A 15713-nucleotide genomic window follows, 5' to 3' on the forward strand; every position below is an offset into this window, starting at 1 on the left:
TTATTTATTTTTTTACATAATGCAAGGAGGCTGTAAATAACCCAGAGATCAGGCATTTAAAAAATATCCAGTGAATAAAACAATGTTAACTGTTTGTGTTAAGAACAGTGGAAATAAGTCTGGTAAGGAAAATAACTATTCCCTCATATCAGATGTCTTTTCTGTTAAATCTAGTCCAGCAGGAAATATTATTTTTTCATCTGATATTTAAATCAGATATTTAAATATTTTTTTCATATCCTCATTTACCCATGCAGCATTATTTGGATTTGATAAAATGTCTACACTATAGGTTAATCCTGTCATTTTATTGTAAAGAGTGAACTATTTTAGTATTTTACTAAATAGAACTCAATATAATGTTTTAATCTCTCAACCAATACAATATGCACCATAACTCATTTCTTAACTGACTGAAAAATTCTTCAAGAATCCAAGATTATTGTGTGTGATAACAAATGGTGACTGAGTTGAACAGATGTGTTCATTACAAGCGGTGGCATGAGGAAAACGAAAACATTATTGTGATCTATTTTTCATGTCTAGAAGTGAATCATCAGGCAATTCACGTCTTTCAGATTGAGCTTGACAGATTTCTCTAGTGAAGAAGAAAAAAATGAAAGAAAATGCATTTTAGAGCCAAAGGGCAGGTATTAACCCAATCTCATTGGGTTAATGATGAATTAACGTATCATATTTCTCCTAGTGGGCCTTTGCATATTGATCTGAGCATTGCTCATGCATTTAAGAAGACAACTGGGAGATCAAACACTTAAGCTATGGATTCTTTATTTAGATGTGGTTTGCGACTAATGAGTAGCGAAATACTAGCTGTTGTTTGTCCCTGAGAAAGCTCATTTCCTTTCCTGCCACACTGCAAAACTAATGCCAGACACTCCCAATGACTTGCACTATGATATATGTGGAGGGATAGACTATGTGATGCATTGCTCTCCTCCACTTGCACTTTCATTTGCACATTAGAACCATTTGTTTCTTAAAATCAATGGCACATATTTCTACAAACATTCTGTATGTTGTGCATTTGTGGCAATTAAATGTATTAGATCCCCCCACCACAAGCGAATGAGAAAAAATGGCTTACCGTACCACTTCTTGACTCCATTGGTTTAAGCTGCTGTGATTTGTAATGTCGTTGCATTGATTATGTCCATTCATCATTTTTTCGACCTCTTCGTGCAGTAAATTTCACTGTTATTTTACAGTATAGTCCATTCGTCATTTTCCCTGGGCATTATTCCATGTGTAGCACCCAATATGTCACAAACTGTACTTATGACTAGTGATGATGAAGCCTGAAGCCTCAGCTGAAGGGTCTGATGGAGTTCATCTACGTTTTATAATTCTCATTCCTCTTAACAGGTGTCCACACTAAACAGATGTGCTCCTTATCACCATTTTCAACTATTACAGCCTCAATTATAACATCTAATATTATTAGGAAATGCTTTTCTTTATAATTTTGTAAATATACTCATACAGCTAGATCAGTCCTTTTATGTTTTAATATTTTAATATTGTAAATTTACATTTTGAAACTGTATGCTACAATTCAAAAGTTTGGGGTCAGTAAGTTTTTATTTTATTTTTTATAAATAAATCAAGATGGATTAAATTGATCAAGAGTGACAGTAAAGGCATTTATAATATTACAAAAGATTTCTATTTAAAAATTAAAAAATCATACCAGCACTAAATATTTGAATGGTAGTGTATATCTTTTTTCCATGACAGATGATTAGGTCTCTTTGAAACACAAATTGTTTCATATACAGCAAACTTTCAGCTATTGGGGTACTGTTTTTCTTTTTCTCAGTAGTGGTCCTTAAAGACAAGACACGTCCAGCACTGTTTACAAGTAGCCTGAGGAGCAATAAAATGAATGAATATTAATTGATCATGGAGAGCGCCCTCAGTAGAATAGGCAAACTGTAATAACTGCTCATATTAGGATGCCCTGTGGGTCAAAAAAGCTATTTCAATTAGTAAGGTCTTTTACATCCACTTTTTTTTTTTGCCCAGAGGCTCTTGTTAAACTTTCCTTTATAAGGGAAATTATTGTGGATGACAAAGGGTTTGGGCTTGTCAGGATACTGCAGACTCACTTTTTAACCCTGCTGGCTGCGTGGACTCTTATGGCCAGGGGCAGTGCCAGCCATTATCTGCTCTGGCCTTCACTATCACAAGCCTGTGCACGCTGTCCTAACATTTCCTTAACACGTTTTGCCTGAACGCTGGACTTAATGAATCATAGTCTTTAAATGAACACTACCGAACAACATGTGCCCACCACTCACACATGTTCTACTGCTCGATTTTGGCCTAACATATTGTGCTGTGTAAATGAATGAAAAACCAGTATGACCAGTGCCTTTAGGCCCCTGACTGCCACAGGCTTTGACCTGGGAAAACAAGGTTTAGTAAAATTGATAGATAAAACAGTGCTTAAATGTGTTCAGTTAACAATGCAGTCCTGCATCAATTTGAGTTTTATCAGCCAGACAGCCACTTGACTAAAGATGCGATCACAAAAATAAGGTTCATTTTCAAAACAATTGCATAGAGATGTATGAAGCAACTTTCACACAGAAGTCACGTTTAAACCAAGCAAGTTTTTTTGTTGTTGGTCAGTGCAGTGAATTTGCATGACTAACTTGAACATGAGTCCTCACGTGAAACTCACAGTTGTGCAGATTCGTATGGGAATGGTAAATGTGGCCGCACAGTAACGGTAAATGTGGCCGCACATTAACATTTGCAAAATATACATTTGGAATTGTGGTAATATCAGGCAGTTAATTCTGATATACTGTAATTCTTGCTTGCTTAGTTCATAACCTTTATTATGTTAAAATGTAAAAAATTTTGTCACTTGCGAAAACCTCCAAAGGGTTCACAGGGCCATATGCAGCTTTGAAGTAAACCAGAATGAATCAAACTCTACAAATATATTTAACTTGACTTATTGGTCTTGTGTCTTTAGATTGTCATGAGATCTTTTCTTACCAAAATGTATTTTATTTTAATTTTAGAATTTTATGAATGTTTGATTGCATTGGCTCCTTTTAAGATTGTCACCTGACCTCTATCAATTTTAGTGACAAGAAAGCTTTATACTAGAATGTCCTACAAACTAAGACAGTTACCAGCATATGCTGTTTATAGCATTGTCTCTAGCTCTCTCCATGGATCTGGGTAGAATGGATTGCCTTGTGTGAAGCAGAGAGCTTGTAAAAATAAATAAATGCATAAATCTCAAGCGAAGAGGCAGGAGGTTGATGTGACACAAGGACCTGAGATGTCATGTGAACCCTTAATCCTCAAATTGAGCAAAACTTAATATCCCATTACCCCATTTCCTCCCCTCTCCCGATTTCTCTCCCAATAGTGCTGCTTAATAATTCACTCTGTGGGCTATTGCATTTCCACAATCTGAGACTCTGCTAAAATACCAAAGCTGGTTACATTCACTCACAAGTGTTTGAGAAGCACAAAAGTGTTTCATGAAAGTGCAGCTCACTACTAAATGTGATTTGTTTATACTAGTTGTTAGGGAGCTTGCTCTGAGGTGTAAAGGCAATGTACCATAGCTCTACCTATTTTGACTATATAATAAAGATTGATTATTCCTAACACATGGTGCTGTCACAGCCTTGCAATTCATCATGTATTTTTCCCTGCATTTTTAAAGTCTAATTATCCTTCAGTGCTTAATGTGTCATCAATCCACAATGAATGACTGGATCGTTTAAATTATTTATTTATTTATTTTGCTGAAAAAAGTGCCAGAAAAACAACACAGGAGACATATTTGATGGTTGACAGTCATATTTTGAATAATAAAGGCTTTCTCTAAAGTTTTAATGACAGATGTTTTTATTTTGGTTTTAAAAGATTATTTATGAAAGCTAATATTTGTTAAATGCATCACTTTGCCAATTAAAAACGGTCCCATCTAGTGTTGATGATACACAAGGCAAAGTCACAGAAGGGAACAAAAACTAAATTGCAAACAACAAATTGTGTGCTGGCCAGTTTGTTTGTTTTGTGCTGTAAATTATTGTCTGCCAACAGGATGAAACCTCTGAATTTCAAGTGATAATTAGAATCCAAAATGATCAGGTTCCTGTTCAGCTTATGCCATGTTTAATACATTTGCATAATGTTTGGCCTTATAATGTTATTATTATTATTATTTTATAAATGTTTTATTTATTTATTTTTTACTTTTATACGATTAACACTTTTGGTGATGTGTTGAGTCACTGCTCATCCAATGTAAAATCTGGGTCTTGAAGCAAAACCAGTTTAGAAGCAGTATTATCTCCTGTTGTGTTATTTTTGGCCACTAGAGTGCTGCAGAAAGCCATTCTTTTTAGTTGAATACATGATGCAAAAGAGTAAATTATGCCAAAGTCTTAAGTGTAACTACAGAGGTTGCTCTAATTGTATTTTGTTTTATTTATTTTTTTATTTATTAGTTTATTTAACAGGGACAGTACAGAAACATTGCTATAATTTCAAGCAGCCGATGCTCTACACACAGGCTTCTAACCAAAGGCTAATTTGCAGCTCCAGATAGGCCTTTTTTAACAACAATAAAACAATAATCACACACAAAATTAAGCAAAAAGTTAAAAAAAATCTAACAATTAAAGAAATATTATTTTCTTAACCAGTTGCCTCAGAAGTTCAATATTAGCAGCATTAATTAATTTATTTATTTCTACAGTGTCTGGTATGAACATAAAAGTGATAGGAAATGATTGATGGTGTGGTGTTGTATAATAAATACCACAATATCATCACAAATTGACATCCACTGATGTTCTCTCCAACCTGTATCAAAAGAAAGACTCTCATTTTGTAAAAACGAGGACACACAATCAACAAATTAGCCTAAGTGAGAGACTTTTGATGTATCACGATCTTTTGATGAAGCAATAAACTCTTTTTCATCTTGTAGAAATGCGACAAAAGAAGCGTATATCATAGCAACTGATAGCTTTTGCCCTTCAGAAGCGTTTCATTATGTTGAGTGGTGAGTGATGTATAGAAGGTGTTGATCCTCCACAAACCCTTATTTCTTTTTCCTTAATCCCTTCCCATTCTCTACCCTCAGAATCAATATATAAAACCCCCAAATCCATTTGATTATCCTATTGCCAAACTGATTCCGTCCGGAGTGTTAAATCCTAAAATACAACATGGACCTGTCAGCTATACATGAATTGGAAGTCACTTGAGGAAACTAAGATGTGAGAACCCAAAAACGTCTGCAGGTATTTTTGTCATTTAAAATGTTTTATAAATGTACCTGATAGTAGTATAACTAATCAGAAAGTGTCTCTTTGGTGTTAGAAATAGCCCCTATATAGCTTTATTATGACAAATTTTTACTTTAATTTATATATATAATTTGTTTATTTTTTGTGACCATATATTTTTCAGCTTGCATGGCTTGTTTTGTGTGACATATTACACTATATTATTTGTGCATACATAAAATATTTTATATATGCATGAGCATTCTTTATTTAAACCCATTTTATATTATGAATTATTTTTGGATAAATCAGTATTCACATGAGACATTTTGATGTTTTACTTTTTGATTACTTATTCCAAATGTTTTTATTTTATTTTATTTGTAGCGCTACCGCTCAACACTCTCTCTGTGTGGACCGGGATTCTGTAATTATGTTCACAGTTCACAGGCAGGCAGTAAATATGACACTTGGGGTGCAGATGTTTGCCAACAGCACTGTAATCCATTCAGTTATTAATTAGGCAAGCTGGTCCTGTCCCTCTTCCTCCTTTCACTGCCTCTCTCTCTCTCTCTCTCTCTGCATCTTCTCTCCCCTTCTCCTCTGTGGCTATCTCTCCTTCCCCCTCATACGTGCTTAGCTGCTTGGCTAAGTGTTAGTGTGTGTGTTTGCGAGTGTTTGCACTATCTGTGACTGTCTGTCACAACAGCTTAATCCATGTTGGCAAACTGAAGCAAATGGGAAATCCACTGATTAGTATTCATGGCCGTTACCAAATTTCCCTTCCAACTCTGCCGTCTGCAATGGAAAACTTATGTTGGTCGTGGATATTTATTATTTTGCATTTCTAATTAACAAAATTTTACCACTATTTTTACTATGAACCGCATGAAGAATGATCTCCATCATTTCATGTTGATTTCAGTAGCATTCAAATCATATCAATACTTGCATATCCTGTTCACATACATTTGTTGGCTGATGTCTTTCCAAAGCAAATATGCAAAGGATATCCAGTGTAACTACTGGCGGAGAGTAATAAAACAAAACAGATTTGCACAGAAGATTAGGTGTTCAGCACCATGGACAGGGGCGACAGATCAGCGGTTAGTTTACGGAATGTCCCCAAATTCAATCCTATACACAATATCTGACATTTGCATGCAGTTTGCTCTCTGCCATGACCAATCCAGATGTAGATGGGCGGAGTGAGAGTACAGATTCGGAGTCTGAGGTGGGAGGTTTTACATGAGAGACTCGAGGAGATGGGTACACTGCATTGATATCTTCCACGCTGTGCGCGAAAACCACACGATCCCTCCCAGATATTACGCAGTCTATTTAAACTCAACAACCACACACCCATTCCATCACTCACCTCTGTGGTCGTCTCACCTGCACTCGCGGTGTTCAGGAGAGGAATCCAGTGATGGATCAAGACAAGTACCTGCCAGAGCTCATTGCCGAGAAGGAGAGCTTGGACACGTCGTTCGTGCACGCGATGCGCCTTCTCGCAGAAGGTAAACTATGTCTTCTTCTGCCATAATTTTTAGGCTCGTATCTGTTTGCTGTGGTGTCGCTGCTGTACATTGTTTGTGTCGCTATCGCGTATACAATATTCATTAATCATATGGACGCCCGTTGTTGAACCATGTAAGAATGAATCAGGCGTGCCAGGTGTTTAATTTATGTTTCCAGGTGATCATTTAGTTAGTAAAATAAGGGAATTGTCCACAGACAGGCTTGGTCTTTATAAATGTTTTGTGTGTGCTGGGTTAGTGTTTTCCAGTTATTGGTAGGCAATGCTCAACTTCGTCCGATCAGAAATAAGAAGCAACACCTTTTCAAGCACCATAAACCAGAAAATATATTAGGCGGTTGTTCTTCAGTTCACGCCGTTCAAAAAGTTAATGTGCTTCAACGATGTGTCGCTTCTTAATTTATCACAGAAATTAAACCCTGATTTCAAGCAAAGGCAAACGTGTAAAATAGAAAGCGACACATCGTTGAAGCACATTAACTTTTTGAACGGCATGAACTGAAGAACAACCGCCTAATATTTTTTGTGGTTTATGGTGCACGAATAGTGTTAATGTAGCCTAATACTAATTCTTTTTACAATTTATCTGATGTTATCTCTCATCTTCATTTAATTGCCCAATCAATATGCTAATTATATACATGACTTTTTTTTTTTAAATAATGAATTCTGTTTTTTTAAAATAAATGAAACGTGCTAAATTATTAAATGTAAAAGTAATTTGGATGTTCGTCTCGACCAAAATCGTCACATCTTAAATACAATTTGATCAAAACATTAAATACAAAACAATCACAAAATGATCGACTTGTAATGCTTTGCACGTAGCCTACCGCCCAAACCTGCGTTTTGTTTTTTTATGATTACCTCTGCCTAACGAGCTTTTATTGTTGTTGTTAACGTTGTATTTGGCTATGCCTAATTTTATTCAAACTCTGATCATTAGCTACTGATACGTTTGAAAACCAATTTTCCTCTTATGAAAAAACTATGAACTTGTATGAAAAAATAATAAGTTTTACTCCCTTTGGGGTAGTTCTGGCTTTAATTCACTGCTTAGGTTATAAATATGCTGCTCTGTTGATCAAATGTTAGGTTAGCCTATCTCTATTGATTTAATGTCCAGCACAGGGAAGTTGCTTAAATATTGCATTGCCAACCCCATTTTTCATGAGTGTAAGGTTATGACGACAACCAAACATGGTAGCATTGCTATGATCTGAAAATATTATAGTTGGGTAAGATAAAAGCAGTCCTTGACAGCTCATCAGATAGTAAGCAGAGTAATTAAGAGGCAATTACAGCTATTACAAAGTACTCACACTGGCTCAGATTATCTCAAGTGCAGGGGAGCACAGTGGGGTGCGTGCGGTTGAATAAGCATGCATATAATTAAACGACAAACGTTTTAACTGGTCCAGGTTATCAGAAAATTGTAAACATTTTCAAACTGTAAACTTCAGTTTGTTTCGCAGCACATGCATCTGTTGTGTTGTATTAATTCATGAAGGTTAGATTCATCTTCTTTCATAGACAAAAAACATTATTCAAGCTCATGATATGGCATTGTCTAAATGATTATTCATATCATTCAGATGAATTTGATCAGGCTAGTAATCTGTTCCATCTGAGAGTTAGAAAAAGAGTGAGCTGATAATTCTGGTTCTGAAGAATTGGAAACTAAATCTGGCTGTGCATTCTCAAGAAGGGAAATGATACCTGGGGTTTCTGTAACAAATGTGTCCAGTAACAACCTCAAAATGGTGCAAAATAATTAGCTGTAATCTTAAAAACAAATCAAGAGGTCTCTTCACAAAAGGGATAATAAGTCATTTGTATGTTATCTTTCAAATGAACTAAATTGGCCATGGAAAGCCTGCATATAGATTATGTCACCATTATTCAATCTGAATATTTTGCCTCTGCACAAAAAGGCTTATTGAACTGGAATTAATGGTAATTAGTGGCAGTCTAGTAAAGATACTTAGACTTCTGTGGGTCATATTTAATCTAAGTAGACACACACTGTCTTAAAATACTTCATTTGTAGTGCTTTGCCCAAAGACATGCAGAAAAAGAGTTTGTGTATTCATTTGAATCTGATTATCTTTGTTATATTTAGCTATTGTCATGTTCAGAGTTATATAATTACGTCATAATATAAAGTATGCTATTTACTCCAAAATACATATGTTAAAAAAATGACTGTATTATCTCTCACCTTGGTAGCACATTAGTAAGACTGTTTCAATAGTGGCAAGGATTAAAAAGGCAAACCTTGTGGTTCGTTAAATTTCATGCTGAGCTACTGGTAGCCTGCCAGTGTTTATTTACCCAAGCACATATTTTATTTATTTCAGAATGTCGAATGATAGTCAAGCCTCTTGGCACTGCATGTACCTTTAGGGCCACAGAACAGTACAGCCGACCAGAACATGGGTAGGAAATGATTCTGGCCCATGCTCAGGGAACATTTTAACTTGTGTTCATTGTTAAAGATTTAAAACTCTACACTGTTTTTGTTTGCTGTACATTTTGGGATATTAAAGGAATTTACATCAAATACTTTCACTCTAGAAGTTTCTGGGTTTAAGAAGAGTTCAGGCAAGGAGTCTCTCACAGCTTAGTTATTTTGGTACAAAATTTGTCACACCCTTTAAGAGGGAAGTGATTAATATTACAACGGCGATCAATACAAGCGTAACTTATCCTAAACACCAGGCGGCCTGGAAACAACTGACGACTAAGCACTTTAGCTAATGGCCCGTGCCTGCTGTGTAACTCTAATGTCTAGACCTCTCTGAAAAGACACAATTCCAGTGCAGTATATTCACTGTGAAAGAACTTGTACAAATGATTAGAATAGCTAATTTTAGATTTTTTTTTTTGTAATGTGAAAAAGAACTGATACTTATCAGCATATATTTTAGTGCAACAAAGCAAAGTAATTTTTTAGAGATAAAAAAAAAATAAAAAAAAATGAGATGATAAAGGGAAGCTTTTGATAATCTGCTCGACGACTTTTGGCTGTTATCCAGGAGATCATTTGTGACCCTGGACCACAAAACCAGTCATAAGTAGCACGGGTATATTTGTGGCAATAGCCAACAAAACATTGTATGGGTCAAAATGATAGATTTTTCTTTTATGCCAAAAATCAAGTAAATCATTTGGATATTAAGAAAAGATCATGATCCATGAAGATGTTTTGTAAATTTCCTACCTTAAATATATCAAAAATGTATTTTTGTGAGTGGATGCAGCAAAATTGCCAACAGAAATGGACAACTTTAGCCATTTTCTCAATATTTAGATTTTTTTGCACCCTCAGATTCCAGCCAAATATTGTCCTATCCTAACAAACCATACATCAATGGAAAGCTTATTTATTCAGCTTTCATATGATGTATACATCTCAATTAAAACAAATTTACTCATAAGACTGGTTTTGTGGTCCAGGGTCACATTTGCCTTGCAACAGATATAACTGTGGATCACACAATAGGGGATGACTTTTTTCAGTTAATCTGTATATTTGGTATCTAATACAGTAGTTAAAATTAAAATGTCCTACTCATTATAAAAAAAAATGCATTTATAAAATCAAGCTCCAAAAATGGCTTGTTTTAATATTGTGGGATCTGTGATGTGACGTGGGCAAATAAAAGTCATCGTATTGGCCAAGTCCACTGGCATTCAGTCAATGTGCAACTGACACCTGGCACGAGTATCGCGTCAGTAGCAAATAGAACCCATTATAATCACTGACTGTCAACACTAGATTCAGTATACAGGTGCCCGTTAAATTTCTGACGTACTCCACGTGTGTCTGCTGACAACAGGAAAAATGGAAGAGTAAAAAAACGTTCACTTGACGCGTCCTGTTTAAATGGCTCGTTTGCCTCTCTGTATAGACTTCAGAAGAGACACCCACATGAGGAACAAGTGGATGGTTTAGTTTTAATTGCGTCCTGGATTGAGTCGGAGGATTATATGTTGGTTCGTAGCATTTGACTGCAGATTGTTTTCTAAATGAGGCACAGTATAATGGAAGGTTCGCAATTGTATTGGATCTGACTGTAGCTACATCACAAACTGTAAGTAAACAATAAGATAATGCTTTGTCTGTAAATGACAGTTTTATTTGAATAATGTTTTTAAAGCATTCACACTTCACAATGACGTAAGCCAATCATAACAGTGGCCGTTTTTTGAGCCGCCCATTAAAAACGGATCATTTCAGACTTAGAGATAGAATGAAGGTTGAAAATAATATTTTTTTTCCCTGCATATGTCTATTTACTTTTCTTTGTGCAAAAAACTTTATTAACATTATAAATGAACCTCAAGGAACATTTTATAATAATAAAAAATATGTGTCATAACCCCTTTAAGTTCATAATATATCATGACTTATAAGTGATATAATAAAATCACTTACTGTCAACACTAGATTCAGTATACAGGTGCCCACAGTTTTTTTCTTTTTTCTTTTTTCTTTTTTTTTTTTCTTTCTTTGTTTCTGCTTGAGGTAACTATATTCTAAACACCCATAATTTAAAGAATGGTTGTCCTGGCATAAAAGTTGGACCAGTCACATAATCTTTGACAGGTGGGTGGGGTGGTATTGGTGGTGGGATGGACCCCTATTTATAAGCTATTGCTTCTTGGGAGTTCATTTTTTCACAATAGAACACAATTGTTTTTCCGGAACAGCTGTTGGTCAAGCTACCTTGAACTATGGTGGGTACTAGTTGTAGCTGCAGTTGAAATGTAATGTGTTTTGTACTGTAAATTTTACACTCCTTCGAAAATGTAGCTGTGTAACTGAGTAACTATTTCAATTGCTGGACACCATTGGCAAGATATGGACTGAAATGGTAGTGATGTCATCCGACCCGGGGTGCAGTTAAAGATTCCTTTTGTCCATTCTCTTGTGTTTTTTCGAAGTTGGCTATAAGCTCTTGTAGATCTTGTACAACAGTATCCAGCTTGAGTTGGCATGTGCAATCATAATTGTTTGTAACTTAAGTTATTTGTATTGTGATGAATGATATATTATCATATTTTGTGTGGGCAAAGTATGTAGTCCTGGCAGCAGGGAAAGTAATATATTTTGTAACTTGTTACTCTGTGATTGCTACCCCCAAAAACTGTTCTGATGTAGCAACAAATGCAATGTGTAAAATTGTGGAAATAAACTAAACAAAAAAAATATATATATATAAGTTGACAGGTTTGTATCAGAAACTGCAGAGAGATAGGGGAAGTGTGACTGAAGGAGACTGTTTAAAGTTTATGCATCGTCTCCGTCCAGATGCTTTGATTTCCAGGTTAGACAGTCCTCTTCAGAAAACCACCAACCTGGAATAAGCTGTTCCTCTTGGGGGAACAAAGAGAATGCTTCAAATTCCAGTCTGTCATTTTGATCTTGTAAAGCACATTGCTGAATTGCTTTTATAGAGGTGACTTGATGCAAACTACTTACTTTAGAAAAGGACAGACTGCTACTGCATCCACTTCAGAGTCCGTTTTTCTAAAATAGAGCCTTTTGCCTCATAGGGACAAAAAGTGAGGCACAAAAAAAATCTGCTTAGCAACTAATTTTAGGAATGGATATTACAAGGTGGTTTTAAAGATGAGGCAGGATTTTGCGGAAATGTTTCCTCCCTTAAGAACTTTTCAATACGGAGATGAAAACAAAATATTTAAATCAAAGTGCTTTTATTTGATTTAAACAGCTGGTTATTCATTGCTGGATAGATGTTTGTGGTAGATGGTGACTCAAATGAAAAGTGGTACAAAAAACATTTTTTAAATCAGAGAATGCTTTTACAGTACATATATTATGGTTTTCCACAACTGTAGTGATTAAATTGTGGTTTAAACAACAGTATACGACTCGATTGCTGTGCCTGATAGGGGAAATTCTTCCACTACATCTTATATAGAACAGCATGAGTGTCATATTTCAGTAATCAATCATACTCTATCATAACCAAGGACATAATATCTACAGAAAGCTATCTGTTAGCATTTCTATTCATCTCAATGGCAGTTGCTCGGCTGGTGCATCACTAAGTGGTAGTACAAGATTTGGAATCCGTTTTTTTGCTCAAACAAGAATACAAACAGTCCCAAAGACCTTCACTAGAAAGTATCTTAAGGTGTGATGTCAAAGAATGCTTTCGAGAGCCCTCAAAAAGTACACTATGTACTAAAGCGATTTGGGGTTTATATGTATTTGCATTTTTTTGGTGTTTTTTAATGCCAGATGGTGTAGTTACAACATCTACCAGCAGAGGCTAATGGGACTATGTTAACCAACAATTTATAAAACATTTTTGCTTCTGTCTAACAGAGATTCATAACCCATTGCTTTGAGTTTAGTGGTTGGAGAGTAACTGCACATTTTTGCAGTCCAAATTAACCAGGATATTCAAGTGAATCTATTTCTGTTTGAGGTTTAATGCACACGTCTATCGTAGGTCAAATGCTTCCAGATGTCTTAAATTACTGATAATGAATGCAGTTGATCAAATGTGTGATCTAGCAGTAACCTTGTACTGACAAAATGAAATCATTAGGCCAGAGAACGTGTCTAAAGATAAAATGAATGTTTAATGATATGTTTCTACTTTCATAAGCAGCCTTTTAACTTCATTTAGTCCTCCTGCAGAATAAATATGACCTGCGGATTGCATAGTCACAGACATTGATAGACTAACTATCGCAATCTTCCGGACATTAGTATGTAGAGTGCGAGCTATTTAAAATGGGTATGTTGATAGGATCAGCTGTTCCTAACAGCTTCCCATTTGAAACCTTATCAGGCCACAGCTCTCTATCACAGAGTAATCATGTGCAGGCTAATAGGTTAATGCCAGCTACCTTAATATTTTGATAAATATGTTGATGTTGTTCCACAGCTGAAATTGATAGATGGCTTGATTCCCTGTTCTAAATAAAAAGGGACGTGCCAGGTCTCTTTTATGGTTTGTAGGCATTGGAGGCCACAGGAAGACCTAGTGTAGCTGTGAGCTACTAGAATTGTATTTTTATTTTTCATACCTTCTCTCAGGCTTATTGATGGAACAAAGGATTGCCAGCCACCTCACTGTATATTTGTGCCTCAGCATCATGATTCTTTAGCATGTTGCCTTCCTGGAGTGGTTGGCTGTGAAAACTGAATAATGATGCCTTCGGAGGCAGTATTCGGAGGTAAGAAGGCATCAAGGAACAATGAGTAACAGTGCCTTTATCCAAGTTGGTTTTTGAAGTCAGTGTAGATTTAGATCCTTTGCTGTCTAAAATATCCCCGAATCTTGTGCGGTTCACGGTTGGTGGAAAGAATAATGGAGTGGCTGAAAATAGTTCCGAATTTTTCATTTTACAATTTCTTTTCAATGTTTGAATACATTTCTTCAGAGAAGAAGGTACAAAGCTCAATTTTTTAAGTATTACTTATGAAAGGTATTATCTTTATAAATTCCACCAGGATATTTTTACCACGACTTTTATTCCTGTAGCATAACTGGCACAGGCAACTTGTGTTTGCTGTGAGATATACATACAGTGAAGTGCACTGTATAGATTGTGCCTGAAACTCCAGCTGGAACAAAGGGTTCCCAAGTGCCTTTGTTTCTCTGGCTGGATGGCAGTTTTCTTTTTCTTCTTGCTGTTGCAGCAACACATTCTAAAAATGGGATGCCTTTACACTTGCTCTGAGAGCCAGTGAGTAGCAGTCTCATGCGAGCGTGTTCGGGGACTTGATGAAATACTATTCTTTGGGGAGAATGGGAGAAGGCTGACAGCAGATTCGAATGGACTTGTCCTTGTGCTCCTGGAATAATTTGCATGTGTTTGCTCAATATTAAACATATGGCAGATGTTAATGTGCACTTGAAAATGGATTAAGTGTGTGATTTTAATTTTTAAATATATTGGGGGCTTTACACAGGTGAAGCAAATGTGTGGGATCTAAAAGCTTGCAGTCTCTGTCCCTGTGCTCTTCTTAATGCTCATCTGTAGTGCTGTGTGAAAGGAGACTGAGCAAAGCTGGAGCAGACATCATTTTGTCCTTTTAGTGCATGACAACCACACACTCATTTTCTTATTCATGCATAATATGAGCCCCCCGGCAAAAGTTCAATTAAGGAATCTTCTTATGATTGGGGAGCCATTTAAATTGTAACGGAGAAAAGAGATTTGCTAAAAAGCATGTCAGAATGATTTTAGGCATGTTTGTGTTTTTACAGTTATTGAGATGTCCAAAGCTGCATGAATACAGTCCAACTGTCTGCAGTCTGTAATATGTGCATACATGTATGTTTAATGAACAAAGTCAGTCTTTTCTCAAATTAATGTATGAACATGAGAACACTTTGGTTCTCTCTCTCTCTCTCTCTCTCTCTCTCTCTCTCTCTCTCTCTCTCTCTCTCTCTCTCTCTCTCTCTCTCTCTCTCTCTCTGTGTGTGTGTGTGTGTGTGTGTGTGTGTGTGTGTGTGTGTGTGTGTGTGTGTGTGTGTGTGTGTGTGTGTGTGTGTGTGTGTGTGTGTGTGTGTGTACAATATATCATTCAAAAGTTTGGGGTCAGTAAGATTTTTGTTTTTGGAAGAAATTAATGGTCGTATTCAGCAAGGAAGTATTACATTGATCAAAAGTGACAGTAACACATTTATAATGTTACAAAAGATTTCAAATAAATGCTGTTCTTTTAAACTTTCTATTATGAATCCTTGATAACATAATACTGCAATACTGAATTGTGCTCTTTTCATGCATTTGTACAGCATCAGTATTGGTTCCATGCATTGTCTTAAATTGACAGATGCAAAAAACAGTCGGGGCCAGTGGAAAAAATCCTTGGCGTTGAGCCCTGAAGA

The 15713-nt window shown here is 36.0% G+C and overlaps 1 protein-coding gene across 7 annotated transcripts in view; it reads left to right on the forward strand.

The window, feature by feature from the left end:
• Positions 1 to 5389: 5389 nt before the first annotated feature.
• The window catches only part of khdrbs2 (KH domain containing, RNA binding, signal transduction associated 2), a 64058-nt gene continuing 53734 nt past the window's right edge, over positions 5390 to 15713 (forward strand). For 5 of the 7 annotated variants that reach the window (XM_082153842.1, XM_082153838.1, XM_082153839.1 and 2 more), the window contains exon 1: positions 5390 to 6808. In XM_082153842.1, coding sequence (XP_082009968.1) covers positions 6718 to 6808 — 91 coding nt within the window. In that variant the 5' untranslated portion in view covers positions 5390 to 6717. The remainder of the gene's footprint in view (positions 6809 to 15713) is intronic. The other 2 variants (XM_082153843.1, XM_082153844.1) reach the window with 1 other exon arrangement.

Source organism: Leuciscus leuciscus (genome assembly GCF_965113295.1).
Source record: "Leuciscus leuciscus genome assembly, chromosome: 22".
Classification (NCBI taxonomy): domain Eukaryota; kingdom Metazoa; phylum Chordata; class Actinopteri; order Cypriniformes; family Leuciscidae; genus Leuciscus; species Leuciscus leuciscus.